Below are 14321 nucleotides of genomic sequence, written 5' to 3' on the forward strand. Positions count from 1 at the left end.
TGCTCTTTGTTTTTGCCACAGGGCTTACTTGTCAGGAAGACAGGAATGAATGTGAAGAGAACCTTTGTTTTCCTGGAGTGCCTTGCATAAACACTTTTGGGTCTTATATGTGTGGAATTTGCCCCAGTGGGATGGAAGGGGATGGTCAATCTTGCAGATGTAAGTTTTTCCCTGGTTTTCACAGAGACAGAAAAATTAGGGCTCAATTCTACTTCTGTTAAAGTTACTGGAAGTCTTGCCCCTCACTTTAATGGGCGTAAGATTGAGCTCCTAATAACATAATACATTAGCAGGGAGCTATCATATTATATGAGCATTTATATATTGGTCATTTAACTATATTTTTGTGGTCTTCATTTTACTTACCAGCTGCATAACCCTATAGCATTTTCCCATGCCATTATCATCTACATACCTCACTGCCATGTGGCTTGGTGTCTAGATCCAGTATGTCCTTCTCTACCCTCTTCCACAAAAATGCCTCCCATTAAAGCCCAGCCTGGATCACTGCAGAAACCCTTTCACAGTACACATCAGCTGTGAAGGCATCTATATAAGATTGCTTCACTTCTGCCTCCATGCCATTGGGCAACATGGTGCCTAGCTAGGGGGAAACACATTGAGGCTAGTTTTTTTAATGCAGATTAGGGAGGGAGCAGAAAGCAGACAGATCAGAAGTGCGGCACTGGGCAGGGAATAGAAAGCAGACCAGCATATCAAGTAGGGAAAGGGGGCCATTGTGGCACTCAGGGAAGGTACAGGGCTTACCATGTGGTAAGCCCCGTACCCTCCCTGAGTGCCACAGTGACCCTCACTGTTTTAAGGTAATTTTGAGCATCTCTAGCAGTACACAGAGAACTGGAGAATCTGGCTTCTTTTCTGTCTGTGCTTACTGCCTTACTGATGCTCTTCATTAAAAAGAATATTCTGGGTAGAGGGAAAAATCATTACCATGTATTTATTAGTGCTACCAAATAAATTCAATCTGTGCAAAATAGGCTTGCAAAAAGTATACTTTTCCTGACAAAAGAAAGCTGCTGGGTTTTTGTGTGTGTGTGCATGCATGCACATATGTGCATGAAAAATTGACTTCTAATTGATGAATCTTGGGATCAATGCACTCTATATTGTCAAACTTATTGGCTCTCCCTAGATTTGCAATGTTCTCTGATACAAATGTTTTCTTTACTATATTACTTGATCAATTCAAGTCATTGCAGAGCTGCCACTATGTCTGCTATCCTTTAGCACATTTTTGGAGCTAATTTGATTAACTGTGGAAGAAGAGATTCAATTAAATAAACAAAATTATCCCCTGGGAGGAGGGGGGGGGGCACATTCATTTGAATTGCCATTCATTTCTTCCTACCATGGTACAATTTTAGAGGAACATAGGAAGAATCGCTTTCCTCTAATGCTGAAACTAGACTTATTGGAATAAAAATAGTATTCTTTCTGTCTCTGCTCAGAACTCAATGCTACTCCTTCTTCCTGTCTTCCTTATACAGGTTTTACATATACACAAATTTACATTTCCTTGATTGAAACTGGAGAATAGTTATTGGCTTTGTAACAGGATTCCAAATGGAATTTATGTTTCCTAACCAATTCTGGGAATTTCCATAATTTAAGCAGAAAATAAATATTTTTAAAAGTCTCTAATGGTCAGCTTTACATACAAGCATTGTCATTCCGCATTCTCGCATACCTATGGTAGAAATGCCATTTGGCAACCTACAGGCTCTCTCATTTTCATGTAGAGTTTTGAACAAAAGAGCCCTCATCCCAGCATTCCATGTTTCACATGAATCTGAATAGCCAAATTCTATTGCACTGAGTCCTGTGAACCCCTTTTCAGCCACATATCATCACAGAAGACCACTATACATATTAGTAGGGACCTACCTAAATCACGGAGGAAGTTTGTGGTATAGCAGCACCTTTCATCTTGCTTTTTTCACTGCACGCTCCCTGCCCCCACCACAGCTGAGCAGCCCATGGGCAAAAACCACAGCATTAATTGGCCAATCAGCGGCGGAGGGGGGAGTGGTAACAGGACAAAAAGAGAAAGATTAAAGGTGCCTCTGTGCCACAGACTTCTGCTGCAATTTAGGTGAGTCCCTACATATTTAGGTGTGACTCTCTTTTAAGCAGAGTAGTTAGCTATGTTAGTCTGAAGTCAGTCAGAAGGCAGGGTAGAAATGCACCTTTAGGTTAACGAAAGATAGAGAGAGAGAGCACAGGTTTTTGTGAATCCAAGTTCAGTTTAGTTTGGACTTACAACATTGCTTTACTTTTTTTTTGTTGAAGGTTTTAGGAATTTTACTAGCTGGTGCTAGAATTTGTTTCATGGCCAGCTTCCAGGATAAGCCGATGTGGAATTCTTTGATTTGCCTTTACTGTTGTCAGAGCTGAGCCAAGCAGGGTGCGGGGCCCAGGGCAAATCAGTTCATGCAGGGCCCTGCCCCTGCTCCGATCCCATGCACCTGGGACCTAGAGAAGCTGCCGCCACCATTGACAGTGGCGGTGTTGGCGGCGGGGTGGGGCATAGCAAGCAGCTGGATACAAAGCAAGAGGCAGTGGCGCAGAGTCCCCCAAAGCATTGGCCCTAGGGCAGTCACCCCAATTCGCCCCCCACCCCCCACCCCCAGATGGCTCTGACTGTTGTTTACCCTCAATCATACCCGAGCTCTACTACCTTACTTTCTTGACCTCCGTGCTTTCCTCTTGCAGCTGAGGCCACTGCTGACGTTACAGAAGATTTCATCACTGAGAATAATAAAGCTTCAGGTAGACTGAACAAGACAGAGGAGGAAAGACCAACACAACCCATAGACACAAAGAAGATTCCTGCAATTAAGAACATTAACGTTAGTGGCATACAAGGTAAGTATATAATGTTTGTGGTCATGGCATGTTATTCTTTTTCCAATGTTGTAGGTTCTGTTTGAGGACCTTATATATTTTGACAATGTTAATAAAAAACATACAAACTGTTTAAGTTACATTGTAACAGGATGAAGGCAAAAACAAAACAAAGAAAATGAAGAGGTGTGTATTATCACTAGTAAACATGATAATGATAAGGCAACGACTAGTGGAAATACTAAAAATGATGGTCAGCTCTGAAGTCTCTTTTTGTGCTTATCTGTGGAGGAATGTTTTGTTTGTTTTACTGACATTAAAGGAAAAGGGAAATGTCTACTAAGAAGTAACCCTACATGTGGGCAGCCAACAATCTTCCTGCATTCCATGTCCTGTCCAGCTAAAAGAAAATTTTAATGGACTCAAAATTAAAATATTAAGAATCTAGTGTCGATACCACACCACAACCTGTAGTCAAGGCCTGAATATATATTTCTTCCACAATTTCAGTGTCTACAGCAAGCAAAATAGTACTAGAAGCACCAATGCATGAAATATTCCAGGCTTTTTAAATGCAAAACCTTGCATTCTCTTACTGACACAACAATGCAGCCTGGTGTGGGTCCCACCTTTCTAGAGCTTGTAGTGCATTCAAGAAATATAAGCATAAGGCCTATAATTGGCTACTCTACTGAGATATATCTGAGAGAATGGGCACAGCTCCCTCCTGTGTTCATCTGTACCAGGCTAGCTTCTACTTAACCAAAGGGTGTGCACCACCTTAAAAACACTGCTTCAATTTACTTAATACTTTTGAAGTCAGCTGGCAGAACTTATACTGCAAATATTTGATTCAGATCCATATCACACTGAAGATAATTTTTAAAAGAACCCTAGCCACCATTAAGTTTTACAAATCATTTGTTCTCTATCCGGGGACCATTTGATGCACTTCGCATGCAGTAACTTTGTGTGAAAAAATGCTATCTAGTCACATTGTCCTGTTCACCAAAATTAAGCTAAAGTAGTTAAAGCAGCCAAGATCAGAAACATTGATATTCCTCAAACTAAGATATGGGTAAGGCAAAGTTTGGTGATATGATTGTAATTATAAAAATAAGGGACATCTGAATAATGCATTTTCTCACTAAGTTAATCTTTCACTTGTGCTGAAAATTACCATTTCTATCTATCCATGATAAATGCCAAGCAACTTTGAGTAATAAACTTTAAAACACATAATTAGAAGACTAATAAATCTTGCTTTAATGAGAAACAGCTGTTCTGATATACTGTGCCTTCAGGATATTCTTATGTTTGGCATAAGATTTGGGGAACATTCTAGTTAATTATATTTTAAAAGAAGAAATTAATGAAAAGCCTTGGGCTGGGCTTATATAGTCACTGTTTTACTTTAAATATTGATTTGCTTTAAAAAATAATAAAGAAAGGTTATTGGGTTTTTTTTAGGTCACACAGCACCTCTGCCACCTATTACTACATGTACTAATAGGCCATGTTTCCCTGGAGTCATATGTATTGATCGTAAACCTCCTTATATTGGGTATATTTGTGGCCGGTGCCCAACAGGCTTTTTCGGAAATGGCAGAATCTGTATAAAAGCCCAACAACCAGGTACTCACTCTTTAATCTTCTGAGATTTTAAAATGTTTTTGTAGATAAAGGTTATAAGAAAATGTGAACTGTTTTAGTTAGAAGTGCACTGATACTTTGGTCTGATATCAGATTGGCGCCGATGTAAAGACAATTGGCTGTATCGGAAATCAGCCTGATGTGGCTGATAAATGGCATGTGCATGTCTAGAACTGCAGTGCAGCATGTAGGCAGCAAGGAGCAGACCCCAGCAACTTGGAGAGCTGTGTGCAGCTGGTGAGTCTGCTGTGGTGGACGGGGAGGGGGAGGGAAGGCAGGGGGACAGATCAAGGCCCCTGCGGTGAGGGAGGGAGTGGGCCTGGGGCAGGCACTGCCCAGCTGGGGTAGAGTGGGGTACAAGACAGAGCCGCAGCTCATCCGGGGGAGCAGGGGGAGCAGATCCCACTTCTGACCACACCCTGGGAAGGCATGGGTGGGGGCTGTGCCCCTGCATAGGGCAGGGCCAGCTGCTGCTACAGGCTGGGGCTGGGGCTGAGCTCTTCCCGGGGGCTGGGCTAGGCTGGGCTGCACTCAGGGTGGGTGGCTGCAGTGTTGGGAGGGATGGTTGGGAGGGCTATGGCAAATTTTGGGGTAGCTGCAGGCCCCCCCCTCAACACGTAGCCTCCTCCCAGCACTGCCGCTGCCTGCCCCAAGTACAAGTTGACCCAGGCACCTGCCAAGAAGAGCCTGGCACAGGCCTGGCTACAGCCTGCAGCAGCAGCTGCCCTGCCCTGCCCAGATCCAGGGACACGTGCCCCCACCCCCCCCAATGCCCTCCTGGGGTGCGTACAGCAGCACAAACTGCCCCTACCCCCACACTCCCCAGATGAGCTGTGGCTCTGTCCCATGCCCCACCCCAGCCCAGCTGTGCAGTGCCTAGCCCAGCCCAGCCCTACTCCCTCCCTCACTGTGGGAGCCTTGATCTGTCCCCCACACCCCTTCCCTCCCCCCTCCCCTTCTACCACAACAGACTTACCAGCTGCACACAGGTCTCCACACTGTATTGGAAATCGGATAAGGTCTCCACACTGTATTGGAAATCGGACAGGTATCAGCTGATATGCCTCCTTAAAAATCAGCTTTTGGTATCGGCCCCAAAAATCTCTAGCAGTGCACCTCTAGTTTTAGTATCACACTATGACATACTGTATACTGTTACATATAGTGCTCAGTCACAAGTCTGAATTGAGATGGAGTCTAAAAAAGTCCCAAATCAGGAATACTCAACTCTCTCCAAGCCCTGATCTTGTCTGAGGTAAAATAACCCAGATTTACTAAGCCATCTGACCAAGTAATAGTTCTACGGACCAGGACTTCATGGATGCCATGAAATCACCCGATCTTCATTTAAATTAAATTGACCCAACCGTGTCTGTATAGTTCTCAAAAGATTTAGGAGTTAAGTTTATGGAACAATTAAGCTTATTTATTCAGAGAGCAGGTCCCTGCTTACAAATCTTCTGTTCCCTCCTGCAATCCCGGAGACAATGTAACAATTGATATGTAACTTAAAGTGTCCACACATCTCCCCGCTTTACATGTAACATATCCCCATATAATACTAACACTGTCAGTTTAGTTCAACCCATAGTTAAAGCATATTTTAACAGTCCTCTATTAGTCTTTGTGTTGGCTTTTTAACTCTAAGTGATCTTCTCAGTTTCTCCGCATTCTCAATCCTTATTGTTTCAGTTCTTGTGGGTTTCCTTGTTCAGATGTCTATTTCTGTGTCATTTTCAATCTCCTCTCTCATTTCTTTTTGCTTTGGTGTTAGCTCTGTTTCCTTTGGTGAATCTTGTGATGCTGCTTCTTTTCTCCCCTTCATGAGCTGCAAGTGTTGTCTGTTTCTTAGCACCTGTCCTTCCAGTGTGACTACTTTATAGGATCTGGGAGATACTTGATGGGAAACTAGTGCTTTCTGTTTCCACATTCATCCATCTGAAATAAGCACTATACCTTTGTTGTGCAGTTGGGGTAACTCCCTGGAACCCTGTCATAGTACCATTTTTTTTGAGTTTGTTGAATTTAAATGTTTCATGCCTTGCTTTTCATTCTGATGAGCCTTATCCACAAGATTTGGCAGCCTGGTTTTGAGTTTAGTATTAAGCAGCATTTCTGCTGGGGATAATCCATGTTTCATGGGTCTTGCTCTGTAATTTAAGAGTGACAGGTAAACATTGGTGTATAAATCCGTAGCTTTTTTCAACAATTTATTCACTATTTGTACTCCATTTTCCACCAGACCATTGGATTGTATGTATTTAGGACTTGAAGTGTTGTGATGTAATCCATATTTGTTTGCAAACTTTCAAAACTCAGGACAGTTGAATTGAGGTCTCTTGTCTGTTCTCACAATTTGTGGAATCCCATGTCTAGCAAAAATCGATTTGATGTGAGTTATAACATGGTTTGCTGTTGTGCTTTCGAGCATTGCAATTTCAGGATAGTGAGAAGAATAATCCAGCACTAATACATATTTTTTCCTTTGTGTATGAATAAGTCAATGCACACTTGATGCCACAGAGTTAGAGGCTCCTCCATGACCATCATGGGCTCTTTTTTTGTACTGATCTGTACTTTAGGCACTTTGTACAAGCCTTTACAGCATCTTCTAATATAGAGCACCCCTTGCTCTCCTTTTTGCATTTTTCAATGCCTAGATGTCCCTCATGTATTCTGTTTTACATGTCTGTCTTTAGCATTACTGGAACAACAAGTTGTGAGCCTTTGAACAAAATGCCATTCAATAGTAACAGCTCTTCCTTGAACTGAGAGTAGAGGATAAGTAATGTGTTTTCCAGGCCAAACAACATAAATAGCTGTTATCAGGGCCTATCACAGGGGGGTCCAGGAGGGCCATTTGGCCTCTCATTCATGGAGGGCCTCAAATTTAGACTTTTGATGTTATCTCCAGATGAGGTTATACATACAGACACAGAGATACACTGACAGGATTGAAAGAAGAAGAAAAAAGCTAGAAAAGCACTTGTTAAATAAAAAAGGAACATTTATTACAAATTACTGCATTGTATTTTGAGCCTCAAAAAAATGGAAGTGGCCTGGGCCTCTCTTGACTTCTGAGAGGGCCTGGCTGTTATCACTTTTTGCAATGTGGTGTCCTGAGCAGTAGTTTCTACAGTTAGTGCCCACATTTTATCTGTGACAGGAATCACTCTTTTAATTGGATTAACATGTACTATATCTGAGTCTGGACTTCAGTCATTTCCCATGGTGTCATATGCTCTGGACAATGTATCTGAAATAAGTAGATGTTTTCCTGGTGTGTACGGTATGTCTAGATCATACATTTGCAGTTAAAAGAAAAGTATCTGTAATTTGGGTGGCATATCTGATCATCCTTTCTTTGCTATAGTTACCAAAGGTGTATGATTACTTTCAGCTATCACAGGCTTCCCATGGATGAATATATGAACTTTCTTACAGCCATATACCAAAGCTAAACTTTCCTTCTCAATTTGTGCATATAGCTACTCTGATCTCCAGCTATCCCCATGTTTTTGAAGCAAAGCTGCTCCATTGCCTTCTTTAGAAACATCTTCTGACAATGAAATGGGTCTTTTAGGGTCACAGTATTTTAGTACTGGAGCTTTCATTATTTTTTCCCAAAAGTTTTTAAATTCAGCTTCATGTTCCCATACCCACTGAGCATTCTTTTGTAGGAGTGATCTAAGGTGTTTGGTCTGCTCTGCTAAATTTGGTAACTATTTCCATACAAAACTAATCATTTCCAGTAATCTTTGCACTCCTCCCTTATCCATAGGGGTGGCATGTTTGTAATGGCTTTAACCTTTGCAGGATTGATTTGAACCCCTTTCTCAGAGATCCTTTCTCCCAGATATGTTATTTCTTTGACCCTAAATTTGCATTTTTGTTTGTTCAGTTTCAAACCTACTCTGCAAGCACTTTCTAGTGTTATTCTTAGCCTCAAGTCATGTTCTTCCATAGTATTTCCCCAAACTAATAAATCATCACTATAAACCATAGTTCCATCAAGACCTTCAAAAATTTGTTGCACCTTTCTGTGAAATACTTCAGATGCAGAACACAGTCCAAAAGGAAGCCTATAAAAGTAATACCTTCCTAAGGGCATATTGAAGGTAAATAATCCAGTGCTATTATTTTCTAAGGGAACTTGCCAAAACCCAGAAAAGGCATCCAAAGTTGAGAAATATTTAGCTTCTGGCATGTTGCCAAAACCCCTTCCCTTGTGAAAATGGGAAAATGGTCCCTTTTGAGGTACCTGTTCATTTGCTTAGAATCCAGACACAATCTCAAGGATCCATCTTTTTTTCTATTATGACCAGTGAGTGAACCCAAGCTGTTAGGTGCTCTACTATTTCTATTATATCCATGTTAACTAATCTATCTATTCTTTTTTCAGTGTCTCCCTTAGTACAAGGGGAGGATTTCTTGAAGCATGTATGGGGGCAGAATTTGGTTCTCTTAATTCTATCTTGTACTCAGTTGGTAGTTTCCCTATGCCTTGAAACACATCATAAAACTCTTCTTCTATATTCTTGCTTTCTAGTCCCTCAGTGGTATCCATTCTCTTAATTAAACCTAGAGTTTTATACATTTGCAACCCAGTAATTGGCAAGAGCTTTCCTGGGACTGTGACAAACTGAATTTTTACTATATTACCTTTGTGTCTGACATGCAATGCACAAACACCGTTGGTTACAATCATGTTCCCATTATAGCTCTAAGTCTTACTTTCTTATTCTTATAGTACACAGGTTTAGTTTTTAGTTTTTGAATAATATAATCTGGTATTACATTGCCCTGTGCATATGTATCTAATTTAAAAGTTACCATTAGTCCATTGGTATCCAGGGTGATTGTCCAATCCTCAGAAGAATGAGCTTCTTGCATTGTGCCAATGAGGAATTCTTCCTTTTCCTCATTGTATAGAGAATGCATCTGGTGTTTCTTGTGTGGTGCATCCTGCTCCTTTCTGCAACCTCTTGCAAAGTGATTGAATCTTTTGCATTTGTTACAGCACTTACCAAATGCAGGGCATTGCATGTGTTTGTGGTAATCCCCACAGCATCTGCAGCTGACCATTGTTTCTTCAAGCAATTCTCTCTGGCCTCTGCTTGCCTGCTTCATAGTGATGTCCTCCTTTCTGTATTTTTTGTATATTGCCTTAGGTTTTTGCAGTCTTGTAATCCTCGCTAGTTCAGCTTGTTCTATTTTTTCCTCTAACTTCTTCAGCCTGGCATTTATTATCTTAGCTGCTTGGCACATTTTAACTGCCTTTTCCAAATTAAGCTCAGGATCCTCTAGCAGTCTTTTCTGAGGCTTGTATCCCTTATGCCCAATTTGGTACACGATTTGGTCTCTGATCATGGACTCTTTTAGGTCTCCAAATCTGCATGTGTGGCTCAGCAACCTGAGGTCTTTGACAAACTCCTCTATTGTCTGACATTCTGTCTGCTGTTTCATGTAGAAATTATACTGTTCAAAGGTTTAATTTTGTTTGGGTATACAATATTCCTCAAACTTTTTTATTACTGTGCCATAGCTTTTCTGTTCTGCTTCTAACAGGTATAGGCCACTATAAAGAGACAGACCTTCTAGGCCTGCTATATTTAAAAAAAAATGCTATGTCGAGTGAATGTTCCTTCTCTGTAGCTCCACTGGCCATCATATATATAGTGAAGCTCTGCTTAAATTTCTTCCAATTTTCTGCTGCATTGATCGACAGGTTTAACTCCTCTGGAATTCTGGGGCGCTCCTTTATTTTGTCTTTCTTCACAACCTGCTCCTAGTACCATTTGTAGTTGTCAAAATATTATGGAGTTAAGCTTACAGAAAAATAAAGCTTGTTTATTTAGAGAACAGTACCCTGCCTACAGTTCTGCTGTTCCCTCCTGCAATCCCAGGAACAATCTAACAAATTATACCTAACACTATTACAGGTATCTACACAATGCCCATCATACAGGGGAGCAGAGGGCTTAAATCACCCAAAAACTGTTGTGCGCTAAGTCAGTTCACCTGAGGAGGTGCACTGACTTTGACTAAGATCAGGTTAACCAGATCTAAGAAATGGTTAGGCCGACCTTGCAAATGCTTGTATGAATTCCTTGCAGCACTGCACCAGGGCAGGGAAAGCCCAATCACTTGCCTCAGTCTCAAGGTTGTGCTATTACATGTCTCTGACCCTGACTATTTGTAGCCCCTGACCACTCCTCCCCCAAGTGGTCACCCCCTGTAAACCTGCCAGCCCCCTCCAATACCACCAACCGCCTTGATTTACTAAATCCACCTGCAGACCCGCTAGCCCCACCCCTTATCCTGCCTACCCATTTCCTCACTGCAAAGTAGTTGCAGTGGTTTTCCCAAGTGGCTCCCAAGAGCAACCAATTGCTGCACATGCTATGTTCACGAAGCTTAAAATTACATGAATGTAGACTGGGTGCAAGATACAGCTGTATGCACCCTTACTGTAATACGTTAATTCACATAATCAAAAAGGAAGCAAATTTTCCAGTTAGTATAGGTGTTAGCCAGACTTTGAACATCAAATTCATTTTACCCAGGCTCTCTGAATATATGGGTCACAAGAACAAAAACAAATATTTTTTCTCTTCTTTCTAGCAACAAGTATGTAGTCATGACAGTGTTACCTAATTTATCAGAATCACAAAGTCAGATATTGATTGTTCTATGACTTGATGAGGCTGTAAAAACAGTTGAGCAAAAAAAAAAAATCATTGTACATTCTGTTATTACCCAGAGCTGCACCTTGCTACTAATGAAATGTTAGGGTATCTGGTATGTGCCCTGAAGGTTGTTCACATGTCATGTCATAGGGCAGGTACTCTACAACCTCAGATACTGGTAGGGTAAATCAGATACACTTACATTGTACTTACAGATCTGTTAATGGAAGAACTTGTATATCTTCTAAAAATAGAAACTTATCTAGGAGGTGCAGTTTGTGATGATTCATGCTTGCCATTCATAGCTCCAAGCAAGATTTATCACATTTTCCCAATATCGAGATCTAAAACTAATATATACTTCTTTCAAAAGCAATCTGTATGTCAGAGATTACACACTCAAGGAGAAATAAGAAAAACCCAAAGATGAACTTTAGGATTCAGTTGTAAATAGAACCATCTTAAGTATTTTGGAGATGGTAGAAAACTGAATTTGTGGATATATCAGAACCTTACACTGACCCATTTTATATATAATATGAGAATTTTTACTGTTATTCTTAGCCTCCTCATATAGAAGCAAAGGCCAGGTCCCCATGCCTTTCAGCTTCACCAACTATAATACCTTTAAAAACACTGACATACGTTTCAGGCCTTTTTTGTTATAAGCATAGATGTTTTAGGCACCTAATTCAAAGTGACCTGCACATTCTTTGAGCCCATTGACTTTAGTAAGTGCTAAGAGTTGTCAATTTTCTGTTTATAAATTCCAGGTGTTCCACAGAGGTACACATATGTCTTTTATTTCTCCTGTGTGTTGGTTAATGGGTGACAGTAGTGATGTCTTTATTGCAGACTACATGCACCAACACAGCATTCCTCTGGGTCTTTCTTGTATCATTGATCTAGATTTCATTGTCAACCCAGAACTCTAAAAACATGCATTTCAAGGTACTAGTTTGCTTTAATAATTATAAACAAAGGAAAATGCTGCTGCAGCACTGCATCTTAACATATAGTTAAAATGCTGTATTTAACTTTTTCATAAATTTTCTATTGGTTTAAGAGGAAATATTGTATAATACTGACAATTAAAAGTTATCAGTTGGAAAGTAGTGAGCTTTCCATCATAATCCTGTATATTTATGGATTATGATTATTGTGAAATCTCATTGTTTGAATAACAGCTTCCCTCCTTTGCAACTGGTGCTATCTTTCTCATTAAACACACAAAATCCTTTAAGATTTTGCTTGAGAAGGTGCTCGGATTACATCCAGTTGTTTCCAACTCCTGAATTTTTAAATCTAAAGCTATTTTTCTAATTTCCATTTTCTTCTCTATTTTTTTCCTTTTTTTATTATTTTTTTTTTGGATGATTTTGACTTGTATTGTATCCAGCTGTCATGATTTAAGGATTAAGGGATAAGAACATTTTGATACAGAAATTGCAAAAATGCCCAACTTTATCAAACTGCTTTTGTAGACTATCTGAGGAGAAAATACCAATAGAAACTGCCAAAAGAACACTGTTTCCTAAATCAGTTTCTGATGAGAAAACAAACATTCGTGTCCTTCTGCTGTGATCTTGGAATACCAGAGTGCTATTTACTGAGCACTGATAAGTGATAAGGGATAATCTACTGATGTGCTTGAGTTACAGTTAACTGGACAATGCCAAAGATTAGTTTCTGAGCTGGGTTTATCTACTCAGTCAAGAAAACAGGGCTTGATTCTGTTCATCCTTGTTTATACATTGGTTCGCATTTCAGTTTACATGGATTTTACATTTACTACAGTTAGGAGGCCTGTGCAAATAGGGAAGTATTCGATTTGGATGCTGATTCAGAGGACAGTGATTCAATTCAGGGATTCAGATCACTGTCCCAAACTGATTTGGCCAGATCAGCTTTGGAAGATTCGGTGCTGATTTGGAGAGATTCAGAGAGTTGGTCATAGACTATAACAAGGAATCAGTGAAATACCTATAATTTTGTCATTTTTTGGCTGATTCAGATAAAAAATGTAGGGATGATAGCCCCTTCTGAGGACATGAAGCCTGCCTGTTTTAAGGAAACAGGTACAGGAGTTTCTCAGAAACTGTACCTCAGGCTGCTGACAGGAAAAAACTTGTGACATGGGTGACACTGTATGTGTTAAGGCATGCCCTCACTGGTGCCGGGGCCTGTACACAACATGTTAGTGTGCCTCAATTAGGTCTCCTCCTCCTCTACAGCCTCAGTCTGGCCCACCACTTTAAATAACAACAGGTATTAAACTGCACTGCAGCATAGTAGCACTAGCATCTCAGACAGCCAAACTGTCACAGAGCCTTTCTGTCCTTTCCTGCAGGAGCTTCTTCTCCAGTAGGTGCCAGAAAGGTCTCCCTGCCAGCCCCAGCCCTGGGGCTTAGATGTGCCCAGGGCCCTGCATCCTTCCGGTCAGGTGCTAGGGGTGTTGGTCTAAGGACATGACACTATCAGACAAGGTTATTTGGGTCAATCTGGTATGTTTTAACAGACCAACTGAACAGTTAGAGGAATATATCTTAACAAGCTTTCAGGTTGAAAAAACCTTTGTCAGGCTAAGGAAGCATGTGCAGTTGCTGTGTGTGTGTGTTGTTTCTGAATGGAAGGAATAGTAAAGAAACCAGAGGCTGGCATGCAATATAGGCAAGAAAGCCAATCAAACCACTTTTCATAGCTGGGCCTATGAACTTCACTTCATCAGCCTCCTAGGTGCAGAAACTCATGGACTCAACATAGACATTGGACTTATGACACACTACAGCCTGCTGGACATCTGACTCCCCAGGTAGCTCTCCACTTTTACCTACTACATTCCCCTTCCCCCCTACCCCAGCCTGTTTCTCATCCCCTGACACCTCCACTTCCCCTTTCACTGACTAGATTTCTTGCCTGCATTGCATGCCAGCCTGTGGCTTCTTTACTATTCCTTCCATCCAGAAACAGCATACACCAACTGCAGGTGCTTCCTCAGCCTGACAAAGGGTTTTTCAACCCAAAAGCTGGCATCCCAGGTGACTAAGCTAAGCTCACCTGGAGCCTCACAACCCCACTGCAACCAGCAAGCCTCAGGCCTGTCAAAGACATGAC

At 41.1% G+C, this 14321-nt stretch overlaps 1 protein-coding gene across 6 annotated transcripts in view; it reads left to right on the forward strand.

Moving 5' to 3' along the window:
• LOC102563004 (von Willebrand factor D and EGF domain-containing protein) overlaps window positions 1-14321 on the forward strand; it is a 323208-nt gene that overhangs the window by 222618 nt on the left and 86269 nt on the right. For 5 of the 6 annotated variants that reach the window (XM_059727409.1, XM_059727411.1, XM_019480579.2 and 2 more), the window contains 3 exons: window positions 22-159; window positions 2734-2886; window positions 4336-4500. In XM_059727409.1, coding sequence (XP_059583392.1) covers window positions 22-159; window positions 2734-2886; window positions 4336-4500 — 456 coding nt within the window. The remainder of the gene's footprint in view (window positions 1-21; window positions 160-2733; window positions 2887-4335; window positions 4501-14321) is intronic. The other variant, XM_059727412.1, reaches the window with a different exon arrangement.

This window comes from Alligator mississippiensis, chromosome 4 (assembly GCF_030867095.1).
Source record: "Alligator mississippiensis isolate rAllMis1 chromosome 4, rAllMis1, whole genome shotgun sequence".
Classification (NCBI taxonomy): Eukaryota; Metazoa; Chordata; order Crocodylia; family Alligatoridae; genus Alligator; species Alligator mississippiensis.